Raw genomic sequence first — 13,654 nt, forward strand, 5'->3', positions numbered from 1 at the left:
GTCGGCATGAACGATTTGGACCATAGTATCCATGCTGTACATCTCTACGACTCTATAACCACTTCGCACTGTTATGAATACTACTCAAGCTGCGAACTCTGACAACATTCTGACAATGACGCTCAAGACCCGTACTCCAAAACTTGATGCATCCACAGTCTACCTGTTCCAATACATCTGAAATATTGCTATCCAGCAACAATTACTGGCCTGTGCTCCAATATTAGTGAAGTGATGGGAGCAGTCATCAACAGTGCTATCCAGCAACACCAGTTTAACAATAACCCACTCCCAAATGCTCTGTTTGAGTTCTGCTCAAGTAATGCAGCTTCTCACATACCTGAGCCAAAGCTGCCAATGGATATCAAGGCTGCATTTGCAAATTGTAGTCAGGGAATGGATTTGGTGTTGAAGGCAAAGATAACTGTGCCAGCTTTCCTCGTTTCAACTTTTCTCACTCCTTTCTTTGTATGAGCTGTTGTTTGTGGACTTAAAGTATTTTGTTTGAGTATGCATTATGGGCTGAAGCACCTCTGATTTGTGAAACTTGTAAGCTTGTCTTGAAGCAGTCCCAAACCTGTTGCTGGAGGTTTGTGGAATGAACTTGACATCAAACATAGCTGACCAAGAAACTTTTCCACTATTGTCACCTGTCATTGTTGTTAGGATTTACAAGATTAAACAACATACCTGGCCAAGTCAGAAATAAAAAAAAACCTGAAATTAGAAGTCCACTGGTGGTTATGAGCTAATTGATTGATTGTCTGAAGGGCCTGTCTGATTGACTGAAGTCCTTGGGAGAGGAAGGCTGGCATCCTTACCCGGTTTAAGCTTTCATTGGTTGTGCCACAGATGGAATACTGTGTGCAGTTTTAGTTTCCATTCTAATTGAAGGATGTTATTAATGTCATAAGAGGGTTTTTAAAAGTTTCATTTATAGGCTGTGGGAATCTCTGCCTAGGCCAGCATTTGTTACCTATCCCGAATTGTCCAGAGGGCAGTTAACTATCAACTATGCATTGTCTGGTCAACAAGTGACTCCAGACCAAAGCAGAGTGGATACAGTGGTTTCCTTCCCTGGGGGCATTGGTGAACCAGAGTTTTTTGCTCACGAGTGAAAATGTTTTCATGGTCATCATTAGTTTGCTAATTCCAGATACTTCTTGAAATCAAATTCCACATCTGCCATCTCAGGATTCAAACTCAGGTCTTTCGAACATTGCCAGTGTCTCTGGATTAATAGTCTAACGATAATAGCACTAGGTCGTCATCTCCCCAAAGGAGATTCACCTGCATGTTGCTGGAGATGAAATGCTTCAGTTATGAACAGAGACTTGCAAGGCTGGTTTTGTTCTTCTTGAAGCTGAGGGGGAAATCTCATTGAGGTATGCAAAATTAAGAGGTATAGTCAGACGATCGTGAGAATCTGTTCCCCAAGGTAGATGGCATAAGTTGAAGTTAAGGAACGAGTGATTTTAGAGAAGGTATGAGGAGGAGTTTTTTCACCCAGAAGGAGGTAGATACATGGAAGCATGCTGCAAGAGTGGCTAGTGGAGGCGAATGCTCTGACAGTATTTAAGAAACATCAGCATGAGTATGTAAAGTGCTATGACATAATAGACTAATGGACCAAGTGCAGTGAAGGGATAGTTTGGTCTTTATTCGTTGACGTAGGGCATGTATTTGTGCTGGATGACTCTGTCGTAGTGTGGCATCAAGAAGCTGAGCAAAGCGACATTCCTGAGGAATTGGGGAAAACTCGGATTTCAGTCATATCCATCTCAAAGGAAGATGGTTGTTATTGGAATTCAGTCATCTCAACTCCACATCTGTGCTGGAGTTCCTCAGGGTAGTGATGTAGGCCCAGCCATCTTCTGTTGCTTCATCAGTAACCTGCTATACATCATAAGCTCAGAAGTGGTGATATTTGATGTTATGAACCCAACTGGACCAATCAGATGCCAGACTGTAACCCGGATTCATTGAAAATGTTTTGTTTCTGTTTTTAACGACAAAGTCTGTCGCTAAAATGAAAGCATGCAATTTTGCATATTTGATTTCCACATCAGAACTGAACTTTACTTGGAAAACAAATAAAATTAGTGAATCGAGACAATTTTGTTTTTAGAAAACAAACTTCAAGATTTTGAACCACACTGGAACTATAATCCCATTGGTCTCAAAAACACTCTCACATGGTACCTCAAGTCGCTTGTTGGACACACGGCATGAGTATTTCTATTGATCACGATGCCATCAGCTTGAGAGCAATCTTTGGGTTGCCTCCTTGTCATCTACTTATGATAACATCTTTGACTCTTGATCTTCAGTGATAATGTGGTGATTAACAACCATATGTCCATTCTGAGTTTTGTAGATATAACAAGTTGCAGATACTTACAACTCTGAAGAGCTTTCAAAGTAAATGTCAGAATTCTCATTATTTTTGTGATTTACAAATGTTTGATTTTTTTTTTGTAAAGTGTTAAATGGAAATCTCTCGATCAATTTAAAGCTATAGTTGAGTTAATTAAAATACCATGACACCTCGACCCAAAGCTGTTCTGCCTGTCTAACATTGTATTTTCAATTGTATTTCATTAACTGAAATTGAACTTGGCGAAAGTCACTCGACCCACATTAACTCTGATTTCTCTCCACAGATGCTGCTGGACCTGAGTTTTTGTGTTTTTGTTTCTGATTTACAGCATCTGCAGTTCTTCTGGTTTTTGTCCTGGCATTCATTCAAGTGTTATGCATGCCTTTTGATTTCCAGTGATTTAACTGAGAGCCAAATGATTTGTGAACTATTCTAGGAAGAAGAGGACAGTTCCAATGCCAAAGGTGATCATATACGTCCTGTGGACCAAGCCGAAGATAATGTCACTGAACAGACACATCACATCATTATCCCTAGCTATTCAGCATGGTTTGACTATAACAGGTCAGACAAAGTTTTGTTTGTTACCATTTAAGTCAGTCAGTGAAATTTAGAAAAATATCAATGAAGAGTCTCTCTTAAATGTATCTCAGCACTGTACTGGCTTTTTCCTGTTGTGGTACGAAGATGCATACAGTAGTGGACGGAGCTCCCACAATAAGGACAGCTTTTTGCCTTTCTTTCCTGGGTGATCGTTTGGCGTCTCGAGCGATTTTGGAGGTACGCCTCTAACTTGGTTCTCTTCTATCTTTAATCTTCTCGGTCAAAGGCTGAATTTTTCTGTCATGTCAGGGACTTCTCCAGTAGCTGTTCTTTTTCAGTGATTGTGCATAAGTAGTGATGCAGTAACATTGTTCTGTTAGATCTAATTTTCCCTCTGTATCCGTCAGCACTGACTCTACTCTGATTCAAAAGATTCTGGCCTCAATTAAGAAACCCAGTTGTTGTTTGGAATGAAATAACTCAACTGATTTAAACTCTGGGCATTTATAGTGCTCAACTTTTGCCAACCTGGCAATGAAGATTTGTTTTGTGCATCAGTGGTATAGTCTATTCAGGTTTGAGTGCTATCAGGTATCAGTTTAGGCTACAGTTTGATGTGATCTCCTGCACAGTGAGCTTCCATGGTTTGTTCTTGTAATGCTAGAAACTTTGCTTTAAAGCGTGATGTCTTTCTGCCGATGTGTGTAGAGCCAAGCAGTATTTTTCAGGGGCTTTGAATCAGGTTATGTCACTTCAAGGGGAACATAATGAACAGGAAGGATTTTAAGGTAAGGAAACTTCAAGTTAACTGATGAAATTTCAGATTTTAAGTTCAAGTGCTGCCTTGTTGAGGCTACAATCAGGAATGAGTTGTTTTAATGTGGATCTAGTTTGGGAGTAGATATGAACCCTGAAAGTACAAGAGAGTTCATTGGAGATACTGCTCGCAATTATTTTTCAGCTCTGTTTTTCACTGAGCAGTCTGTGACCAGCATCCCACTGGTCATTGACTGCTTTCTCCAGCAGGTAATTAACAGAACCAATTGTGGCCCATTAATTGTCTCAAAAGTAATTTCTTTTAATAATCGGCTCTCCATGACTGCAGGAGAAGTCAACTCAGAAAATTTGCATGGACTGGTGATGATCCTTTTATGTTATATCACTTGAGTTGGACAACCAAATCCCCTTCCTTATCCATATATTTTCAACACAGTAAAATTTAAAATATTCAAATCACCCTCAAACCTTTCCTCGATTTTTGAATAACTCTTACTAGACTTGGAGGAATTGATACCAGACACCAGGTTTATAGTTTAAACAAGATTTAGCGATTTATTAATACCGCAATAGCTTTCGCTGATCAAAGAGTAAACCACAAGGTGCTGTGATGTAATTTCTATGATTTAAACCCAATCTTCTTTGTTCCTGGCCCCCACTCAAAGACAGACAAGCAAGGGACAAATCAAATGAAAAAAGTTTAGAAGCGGTCAGGTTACTAAAGCAAAATCCATGATCTACAACATCAGTACATGGGAGTTTATCTTGTTTTCTGCTCGTATGGGTGTGTGCAGATAGCTTCCAATAGGCTGCAAGGAATATTCATTTAATTCTTACAATGGAGATTCCGTTCTTTGAACTTTCAATAAATTAAAGAAAAGGCAACCAGGCAGCAATCTAACCTCTCTCCTGGAGCTGTGGTAGCCAAAATCCTTCTGATTTTTCAACTGACAAATCGAAGTTCGAGCCAGTTTTTGAACTATATTTTAGTTGTATGAGAATGAAATCCTCTTACATTAAAACATCTACTCTCTGAATAAAATGCCTCTCCAGAGCTGAAGTTTCTGTCAAGCACTATCAACAAAAATCAATGTCTTCGTAATTTCCAGGCCTGGCTTTTATGAACAAATGTCAGTTTGTTCTCTTGGAAGGAAAAACATTAATGCTGCTTACAGTTCAAAAATCGCATTCAGTTCTCAGCTCAAAGTTCACAGCTTCAAACAAAAATGATTTTTAAAAAATAAACTAATCAGTGAGAGTTCTAATGAAGTGTTAAGACTGAGAATAGGTTGCACAGGGACCTGGAGTTTAGTTAATGCTGTGAATGAAGATGTAACATAGGTGTGATTACAGGGCTTTGGCCAGCATGGGAAGATTTGTCCTAATATTAATAATGTATTTTACTTGAAATTTGCAGTTTCAAGTTTATTTTGGTTACTGTGTGAATTTCAATTTTGGGCATATATTCTGAATTGCTTACCCAAGTTGACTAATAAACTGTGACTTCTGCTTGTTTCACAATTGTCCATTGTATCTTTGCAAGAAGCCATTTGCGGTTGTGCACTTAACTGAGCAGAGATTTGAAAGGAACAAAATAGTGCAAAGTGCTTCACAATCATGAAATGAAGTATAATTGTACTCTGATTCGTATAAGACATTGTTGGGGCAGACACAAAATGCTTGGTCAAAGAGGTAGATTTGAAAAGATCCTTTTGGAGTAAAATGAGAGTCTAGTTGTGGGAGAAAATTCTCATGTTTTAGGACTTAAGAGCTGAAACTAGGTCAATATGGATGGGAATTTTAAAGTGAGACATTGCTTGATTGGGAGCTATTTTTAGCAACTGAGCACAGGGATGGTTAAGGGAGCTGAATTTACATCCTCACATGATCGACTCACTGTTCTGAGCAGTTTCAAGGTACCAATGTACCAATATTAGTGATGTAATAGCATCCTTCGGTCACTGATCATCGCAGGTTGGTATTTGGGGAAAATGTAATTTGTTCATGAGCTAGTAATTCTTCAGCAATAGAAGCAATTTGAAATTTAATGCACCAGAAATGGTTGTTTTGTAATTCTTGCATTTTGGTTGACCGAGGCTTTGATACTTGTCTCTTCTGCATAAAAGCAAAATAGTACCACCTTCTCCTGGATAGAGATGTCAACCTAGCTGATTCACTCAATCCTGTTTCTAAACATTGAGAAAGCTCAAGGCTTTTCTGAATCTACACTGTTTTTGGTGAATGATTATTGCAAGATGGGAGTTTCTGTGAACAAGGTCCCCACTGCACCCCCCCCCCCCCCCCATGGAATGTTTGAGAACACATCAAGTGTTAACATGTTTACCATTCAAGTTATTGATCTGTTTCTTCTTTCTGGGTTGTCTTGGTTAATTTGGTTTTTGTGATGACAAGAAGTCAAAAGACATAAAAGTATAATCCTGCAACACACCTGGCTGAGTTCTACCTTGACGCAATCAAACTTTAATTTCTTTAAATAATTCGATTTCCATGACTGCAGGAAAAGTCAACTCAGAAAATTTATATTGACTGGTGATGATCCTTCTGAATGCAATTTTATATTGTTGCAACACTGAGTTGGACAACCAAATTTGCATCAGGGTTAACCACTTTTACCATTTTTACTTCCAGTTGATGGTATAAAACCACAAATGAAATCAAAATAAAATGAAATCTTTAATTATATGGGATGGATGCAAACCCTAATTCTGCAGGCACCTATTCAAGAAGAATAGCCAGGAACTGTGTTCTGTCTGGAGTGTTTATTTGACACACAATCCGCCATAATAAACATGACTTGACCGTACTTTGAGAATGGCAGCAATTCTGTAGGTTACTGAAAGTTGTGGTACAGTGTAAGACTTGTGCTTTATCTTTTCTTTGAACTTGGATATGACTGGCCAAGGTTTATTTGTTGAGTGTGTTGTTGGTAAAGCACACTAAATCAGACAGCATCTGAGGAGCAGGAAAATCAATGTTTTGGGCTGGAGTCCTTCGTCAGCTGAAGGTGGTGAAGGGCACAGAACAATTGAAACTAAAAGTTATTAAGTTTGGGGTGGGTTGGGGAAACTGTGATGGTTGGTGTTGCTGTAGGTGGAAACCACCTTCTTTGGGCTAAGAACCAACTTGTGTCGAATTAGTTGATGTCGCATTTGCAGGAAACTGAATTGCTGAATAATAGGTTATCTTCAAAGCGTCTGGGCGTAGTCAAAATATATTCCTTCAAATGAGCAATGTAGAGCAAAGAAAACAGCTTCGTGAATGACAATGAGATAAAATTCAAGTGCAGAAGAGAACTATTTTCTAGCAGCTGTCAGGCAGCAAATACAGTTGAGCGAGGTTGAATATGGAAGCCTCAAAGAAGAGAACCGAAGAGGAGGTCTTATGAGAGACTGGCAGTCGAGGTAAACTGAAAATCCCGGATGGTCTGTGGACAGATGGAACAAAAAAGGTGCTCAATGGGTCAATTAGGCACCAAAAAAAGAGGATTTATGCATGGAGGTCGATGCCACAGGTGAAGTACTAAAGAATGTTTTGCATTTGCTTTTAATAAGGAAGAAATTGCAGCCCCAGCCAAGGAAAAAAAGGCATTTCAAATGTCAGAGAGGCTAAAAATTGATTAGGTGGAGGCTATCTGCATTTGAGGGAACTCAAACGCGATAAGTGCATACCAAGATAACGAGACAAACAACCATGGCAATTATGGAGGCACTAGCCATAGATTTTTTTTTTGTCTCCTTGGTGCTGCAAGACAAAAGAATTGCTAACATTATGTCCTTCCTCAAGAATGAGTGTAAACAGAAGCCCATTATTTGCAGGCATATAGGTTAAGACTTTGGTGGTGTGAAAATTTCTAGAAACATTGAACTGGAACAAAATTGGTACTCACTTGGACAAATGCAGGCGAATTGAGGAAACCTAGCATGGACGACATTAGGAAAAATTATGTCCAAGTAATGTGCTGACATTTTTTTGTTTTGAGGAGGAGGAAACCGAGAGGGTTGATTGTTGGAAGTTGTTGATGTGGTGAATATATGCACTCCGAGGAAGGATTTGAAGCAGTGCTGTACAGGTAGTGAAGTTAGATTTCTTGGTTTAAAAGATGTGCAAACAACATGATTTTGAAATTGGCTAAGTGGTAGAAAAGAAGTGATTATTTTGGAGCTGGATGCAGGGTGTCAGTGTTGTTATCCTTGCTCCTCTTGTCCCGGATTAATAGCTGAGACTTCAGTGTACATGGCTAAACTTTAGAGTTTGCAGGTGATATGAAACGTGCTAGTATTACAAACTAAGTAGGACAGTGCACAACTTGACAAGGATAAAGGCAAGTTGGTGGAACAAGTGGGCAAGTGACAGATTGGATTAAATTTGGAGAAATGTGAGGTGATTAATTTATTTCTAAAGAATATGGGTGATAGAAGTCCAAAGGTGCAATCCAGGAACAGTGGGATCTGGGTGTATCTGTACACAAACCTTTGAAGATGGCAGATCACGTTTAGGGAGTAATTAATAACGCAAGCCATCTTTGGGATTTATTAGAAAAGGTGTAGAATGCAAGAGGATCTTTTGGATTAATAGTTCAGCAAAAATGCCATTGGACTATTACCTTCCCTAATTGATGTTGCGGAAGTTCAAGTCCCCTGATCCTAATTACCCTGCAGTTATTTTTACACACCTCAGTGAATTATCTATTCTTTACTGGTTGGTGACCGATAATATACTTCCAGCTGTGTGACTGCCCCTTCTTTATTCCTAAACTCTAATCACAAAGCCTTATTTGAACATACTTCTGAGGCACACAGAGGCAAAGTTTAGGCATCTGAGAGGGTGCAGAAACCACTTGAGTTCATTTGTCTGATACCCTCGAAGAACCATCTTCATCTCCTAACCACATGGCAGATTCTGCGGATTGCCCATTGACCTTGTCACAGAACACTCTGAGAAGAAACATGTCATCCTTGATCCTTAAGGACTGCGAAAGAATAGGTTATTTTAAAGTTGCAAGTTTCAACGATTGTTGCTATGTGAACAAAAGTCCCTCGACAGAATAACTCATGTGCACCAGCGATGTTATTTGAATGATGTCATTCATACTCTGTGGTATGGCAGATTTTTGAGAAACCCAAGGTTGTTAAAAACAGTTTATAAATAAACCTGTTGTGCTGATTTGAAGTTTTTTGGATGGTTTAGAAGTTCAAATGTATTTATTTTGGATCGTTGCATGTTGCTGCAAGTCACTAGATTGTTTCCAGTCTTGATGGTTTATCCGAACATTATCTGAGCATGGTTCAGTTTGTTTGAATTTTTAATGCTGTTGTAAGAGTTTGCCTCTGTTGTTTAGACTGTCCTTCAGTATTTATCGAATTCTCCTCCTCTCTCTCATGCCAAAAAAAGTGCTTGTATTTATTTAAGGTCCTCTCCATCCCTTTTGAGCCAGATTATGATCTGATTGTTGGGTAGTTGAAATTAAGAGTTAAGCTGCCCAACTATATTCTTCCTTGACAGTTTTTCACAGGCTGTGAATGGGAATTTGCTGTGTGGAATCTTGGTGGAGTCTCGAGCAATATGTTGATGAGCATGTTGGCTTGCAAGATTTCATGATTTTGTATTTTGTTACTTAAATTTACAGGATAATGTAAAAATGTGGATTGAGGGACTTTTGAACAATTTGTAAATGTTCTTGATTATCTCACTTAAAGATTCAATTGAAAAGGATGCTTTCAAACGTTCAGAAAAATTAACAATTTTTATTTTTCCTGAAGAGCTTCTGAGAGTTAACATAGTCCTTTATGTTCTTGCTATTTTATCTTGTTTCTCGGATTTTTTATTTTATAGCAGGGTGTGAAGTTCTTTCATTCTTGAATTTAGAAATTTGCTTAGAGTTAATGATTTGCATTTCCCTGTCTTTTAGTATACATGAGATTGAGCGTCGTGCCTTGCCAGAATTCTTCAATGGGAAAAATAAGTCGAAAAGTCCAGAAATGTAAGTTTGCCCAATAAATTTTAAATTATTATTCACATAGAGAAATAAGCCTGAAAAGCAATTTCCAAGTTTTGATTTTAATTTTTAAATTGATTATTGGTACTTGGCATTGTTTCGGGTTTCCCACTTTACTTTTGACTGAATAGGATATTGTTTGCAAACAAAAGCTTTATCGAGTGTGTTCATTCAGATAAAACTTGTGTATTGACCCCTACTAATATTGTTACCTGATGGATTTTGTCCAATGGCTGTTTTCATTTCCATTTATTTGAAATCAGATTCATTACAATTTTGAACTTGTGGTTTTATCGCTTTTTTTTAAAGGTTTTAATTTTAAATCTCATTATCCCTTCTGGAAATATTGTTGGATGGAATTCTGCTTTTACCTGTGCTCTTCCTCAAGAATTGTTCGTGGTATGCAGCAACTGCTTAGTGCCGATTGTAGTTAGCAACAGACTGACTTTTCCATGAACGACCGACATTTGTTTTGTGTACATCTGCCTACTCTGGTATTTTGTAGACTTCAGGTTTCATTGAGTAACATGAATTTTGCTAGAGGTTGTGACAGCAGGAACAGCAACATGTTAATGATTTGCTATTGTTGAGTGTCAGAGTCCCGCTCAACTGAACTAGACTTGCAGATAAGCTCTCTTTTCCTGGATCCATTTGGAACTGTATATTTATTAATAAATGACAAAATAAGATACAGTAACCTGGACGTGAGAATACTACCTAATGAGGTAGAGTTGCTCTGGCTCTTGCTACCAAAGGTCTTCAATGAGTACTGAGTCAGAGTTTGTCTTGCATGATGGTTCGTGCAAATTATCTGCTGTCCTGAGTCCCGAACTCACGGTTGTCCTTTGTATAAGTTAAGGTCTCACAGTCTTCAGTCCTTGCAGGTTATCAGTCTCATCTCAGATGAGATGTTGCCTTAAGTTGCTGATACTGTTGCCCTCCAGGGTTGACCAGTCTGTACATGTCTTGTGGTTGTACTAATTCTTTTTTTTTAAAATTGAACTTTTTTTTCCCCATCAACCTGCTCGGAAATGTTGTTACACACCTCAGGAGCAGGTGGGACTTGAAGCCCTACCTCCTGGCTCAGAGGTAAGGGCACTGCCACTGTTCTCCAAGAGGGTCTTTGCTGATTCTAACCGTTCTTCCTTTGTGTAGGGACAGTTGCAGCAATTCCACATTAAATGGGTTCATATCACAAGACTATTCAGTAGCTTAGCTCATTAAATTATCACATTTCTTCCACAGCTCTTAGACAAGTGTAAGGCTTATTTTCTCACGTTTTAAAATTTTAGCAGTTAGCCAAATGACTGTGCCATCTTTTCAGTTATATTTCCCTAACACAAGATATTTAAATAGTAACATTCCCTCCTTAAGTCTAAGCCCACAAAGTTGATAACACCATTCTGAAGTCTGCTCTTTTCCACAAGACTTTTTTTTAAAAAAGGGAAACAGTCAGGTGTGGACGTTTTTAGTTTTTTTATAAAATGCTTTAAATATTTGGTAGGTGCAGTAGAGCGAGAGAGGCATGCTGAGAATTTATCTTCCTAAGTATACCATTTCATCATCTTATTGTGTAAAGCATCTCCGAAAGATACAATTCTTTTTGAAGTGAGTTTTGTTTGTAAATAACTGTATTGGATAACTACTACACAAAGTAATGTACTTTTATTTGCCATGAGTAATTATTTAGTTTTGTTTTGGTTTTCAAAATTTGGTTTTTATCTATTTTCTGGGTTAAAAATATTTTCAACATCATTTATGGTTGAGTGAAGTTGACATTTGCCAAATGATCACTATATTTTGAGTTCTCCAAAAAAAAACGCACTTGGTGTGCTGGTCAGGAAAATAAGGGAAGAACATAAGATTGTTTGAAAAATAAATCAAAGCAGCATGCCTCAAAATGGATCTTAGAATTTCATACAGTCATACAGCATGATCCATGATTAACTATGATCATTGCTGATTATGGACCTCAATTCTGATTTCCAGCTTGCTGTCCAGATCCCTTGATTCCCTGAATCGAGAAATTTATCTGACTTTGACTCAATATACTCAGTTTGATGAGAAATCAGATTCCAAGGCTCAATTTAATGAACCTTTGTTGTACACCTTCCATGCAACTCCGTCTTTCCTCAAATATGGATGTTAAAACAATACAGATGCACCAGACATGGTCTCATCAAAGCCCTATTATTGGACCAAGCTGACTTTTTTTTCTTGTGAAAAAGCAAAATGTTGTGGCTCTCAGGAATCTGAAACAACCACAATGCTGGAGAAACTGAGCAGGTCTGGCAGCATCGATGGAGAGAGAAACAGTTAATGATTTGAGTTCAATCTGTAAACGTTTTGTACTAGATTCAAAGTGTTTTACTCCACAGATTGTGGAAATACAATCCCCTTGCAATTGAGGGTATAGGCCATTTGCTTTCCCAACTTTTACTGCATCTGAATGTGAACTTTTATTCCAAGTACATTTACAGTTTCACACAACTGTAAATTAATGAATTTTTCTGTTCTTGTGACCAAAGTGTACAAGTCGTGTTTTTTTTTTCTCTCCCCATGAACTCCATTTGACATCTTGTGGCGAATTTATTTTACCTTTCAACATCTCTGAACAGATTGTCTTTTCCCTAATCATCACTTACTTTTCTACCTAGCTTTGTACCATCAAAAACTCTCTATCACTACTTAATAAGACATTAGTATCAAATATAAGTTGCTAGGGTTCCAGCATTGCTCCTTGTGGCAAAGCCACTGAAGGCAGCATCCTGTGAAGTGCATACGTTTCAGTTGTCCCATTTCTGCCCATTCTTTGCTTCCTGACCATTAACCAATTCTTGTTGTGGTTCTGTTCGCCTGTTGTCTGTTATGTCTGTCCCGCAGGTTGGCTATTGTTTCTTTGGCTAGGGTTTTGTCGATGGACTTGTGCCTCACAACACAATTCACGTTCAATAACCAAATATACGAACAAATCAACGGAACACCCATGGGCTCACCGATCTCTGGACTCTTAGCAGAAGCAGTAATGCAAAGGTTAGAACAAACAGTCTTACCACAACTTCAACCCAAACTCTGGGTCAGATACGTGGATGACACCTTTGTAATAATTAAAAACACAGAAATAGAGAACACACACCAGATCATCAACACCACACTCACAGGAATCCGATTCACTAGAGCGGAAGAAAATGACAACCAGCTCCCATTCCTAGACGTGATGGTACAGAGAACACCGAACGGAGAATTCACCACAAAGGTTTACAGGAAAGCCACACACACAGACCAAGTCCTAAACTATGAAAGCAACCACCCCAACACACACAAACGAAGTTGCATCAGGACACTATTCAAAAGGGCTACAACACACTGCAGCACACCAGAACTACAAAAAGAGGAAGAGGAACACCTATACAAAGTATTCGCCAAAAACGGATACCCTCGCAATTTCATCAACAGATGCCTAAGGGAGAGACAACGGAACGAGGACATGCCGCAACCCAAAGGACTAGCCACACTACTATACATCAGGAGCATTTCTGAACTGACAGCCAGACTACTGCGACCACTAGGACTCATAACAGCAGACAAACCAACAGCCACGCTCAGACAACAACTCACCAAAACAAAGGACCCGATACCCAACATGAGCAAAACTAATGTAGTGTACAAAATCCCATGCAAAGACTGCAGAAAACACTACATCGGACAAACAGGAAGACAGTTAACGATCTGTATACAAGAACACCAACTAGCCACGAAACGACACGTCCAGCTATCCTTAGCCACACACACAGACGACAAGCAACATGAATTCGACTGGGACAACACTACCATTATAGGGCAAGCCAAACAGAGAACAGCCAGGGAATTCCTAGAGTCTGTGGATGAGTGCCATGCCTCTATCAACAAACACATTGACCTGGACCCAATATACCGGC

The 13,654-nt window shown here is 38.9% G+C and overlaps 1 protein-coding gene across 3 annotated transcripts in view; it reads left to right on the top strand.

Moving 5' to 3' along the window:
* Nucleotides 1-13,654, top strand: part of smarcc1a (SWI/SNF related BAF chromatin remodeling complex subunit C1a) — a 221,871-nt gene that overhangs the window by 72,540 nt on the left and 135,677 nt on the right. For all 3 annotated transcript variants that reach the window (XM_072570120.1, XM_072570121.1, XM_072570122.1), the window contains 2 exons: nucleotides 2,817-2,944; nucleotides 9,630-9,701. In XM_072570120.1, coding sequence (XP_072426221.1) covers nucleotides 2,817-2,944; nucleotides 9,630-9,701 — 200 coding nt within the window. The remainder of the gene's footprint in view (nucleotides 1-2,816; nucleotides 2,945-9,629; nucleotides 9,702-13,654) is intronic.

Source organism: Chiloscyllium punctatum, chromosome 5 (assembly GCF_047496795.1).
Source record: "Chiloscyllium punctatum isolate Juve2018m chromosome 5, sChiPun1.3, whole genome shotgun sequence".
NCBI lineage: Eukaryota > Metazoa > Chordata > Chondrichthyes > Orectolobiformes > Hemiscylliidae > Chiloscyllium > Chiloscyllium punctatum.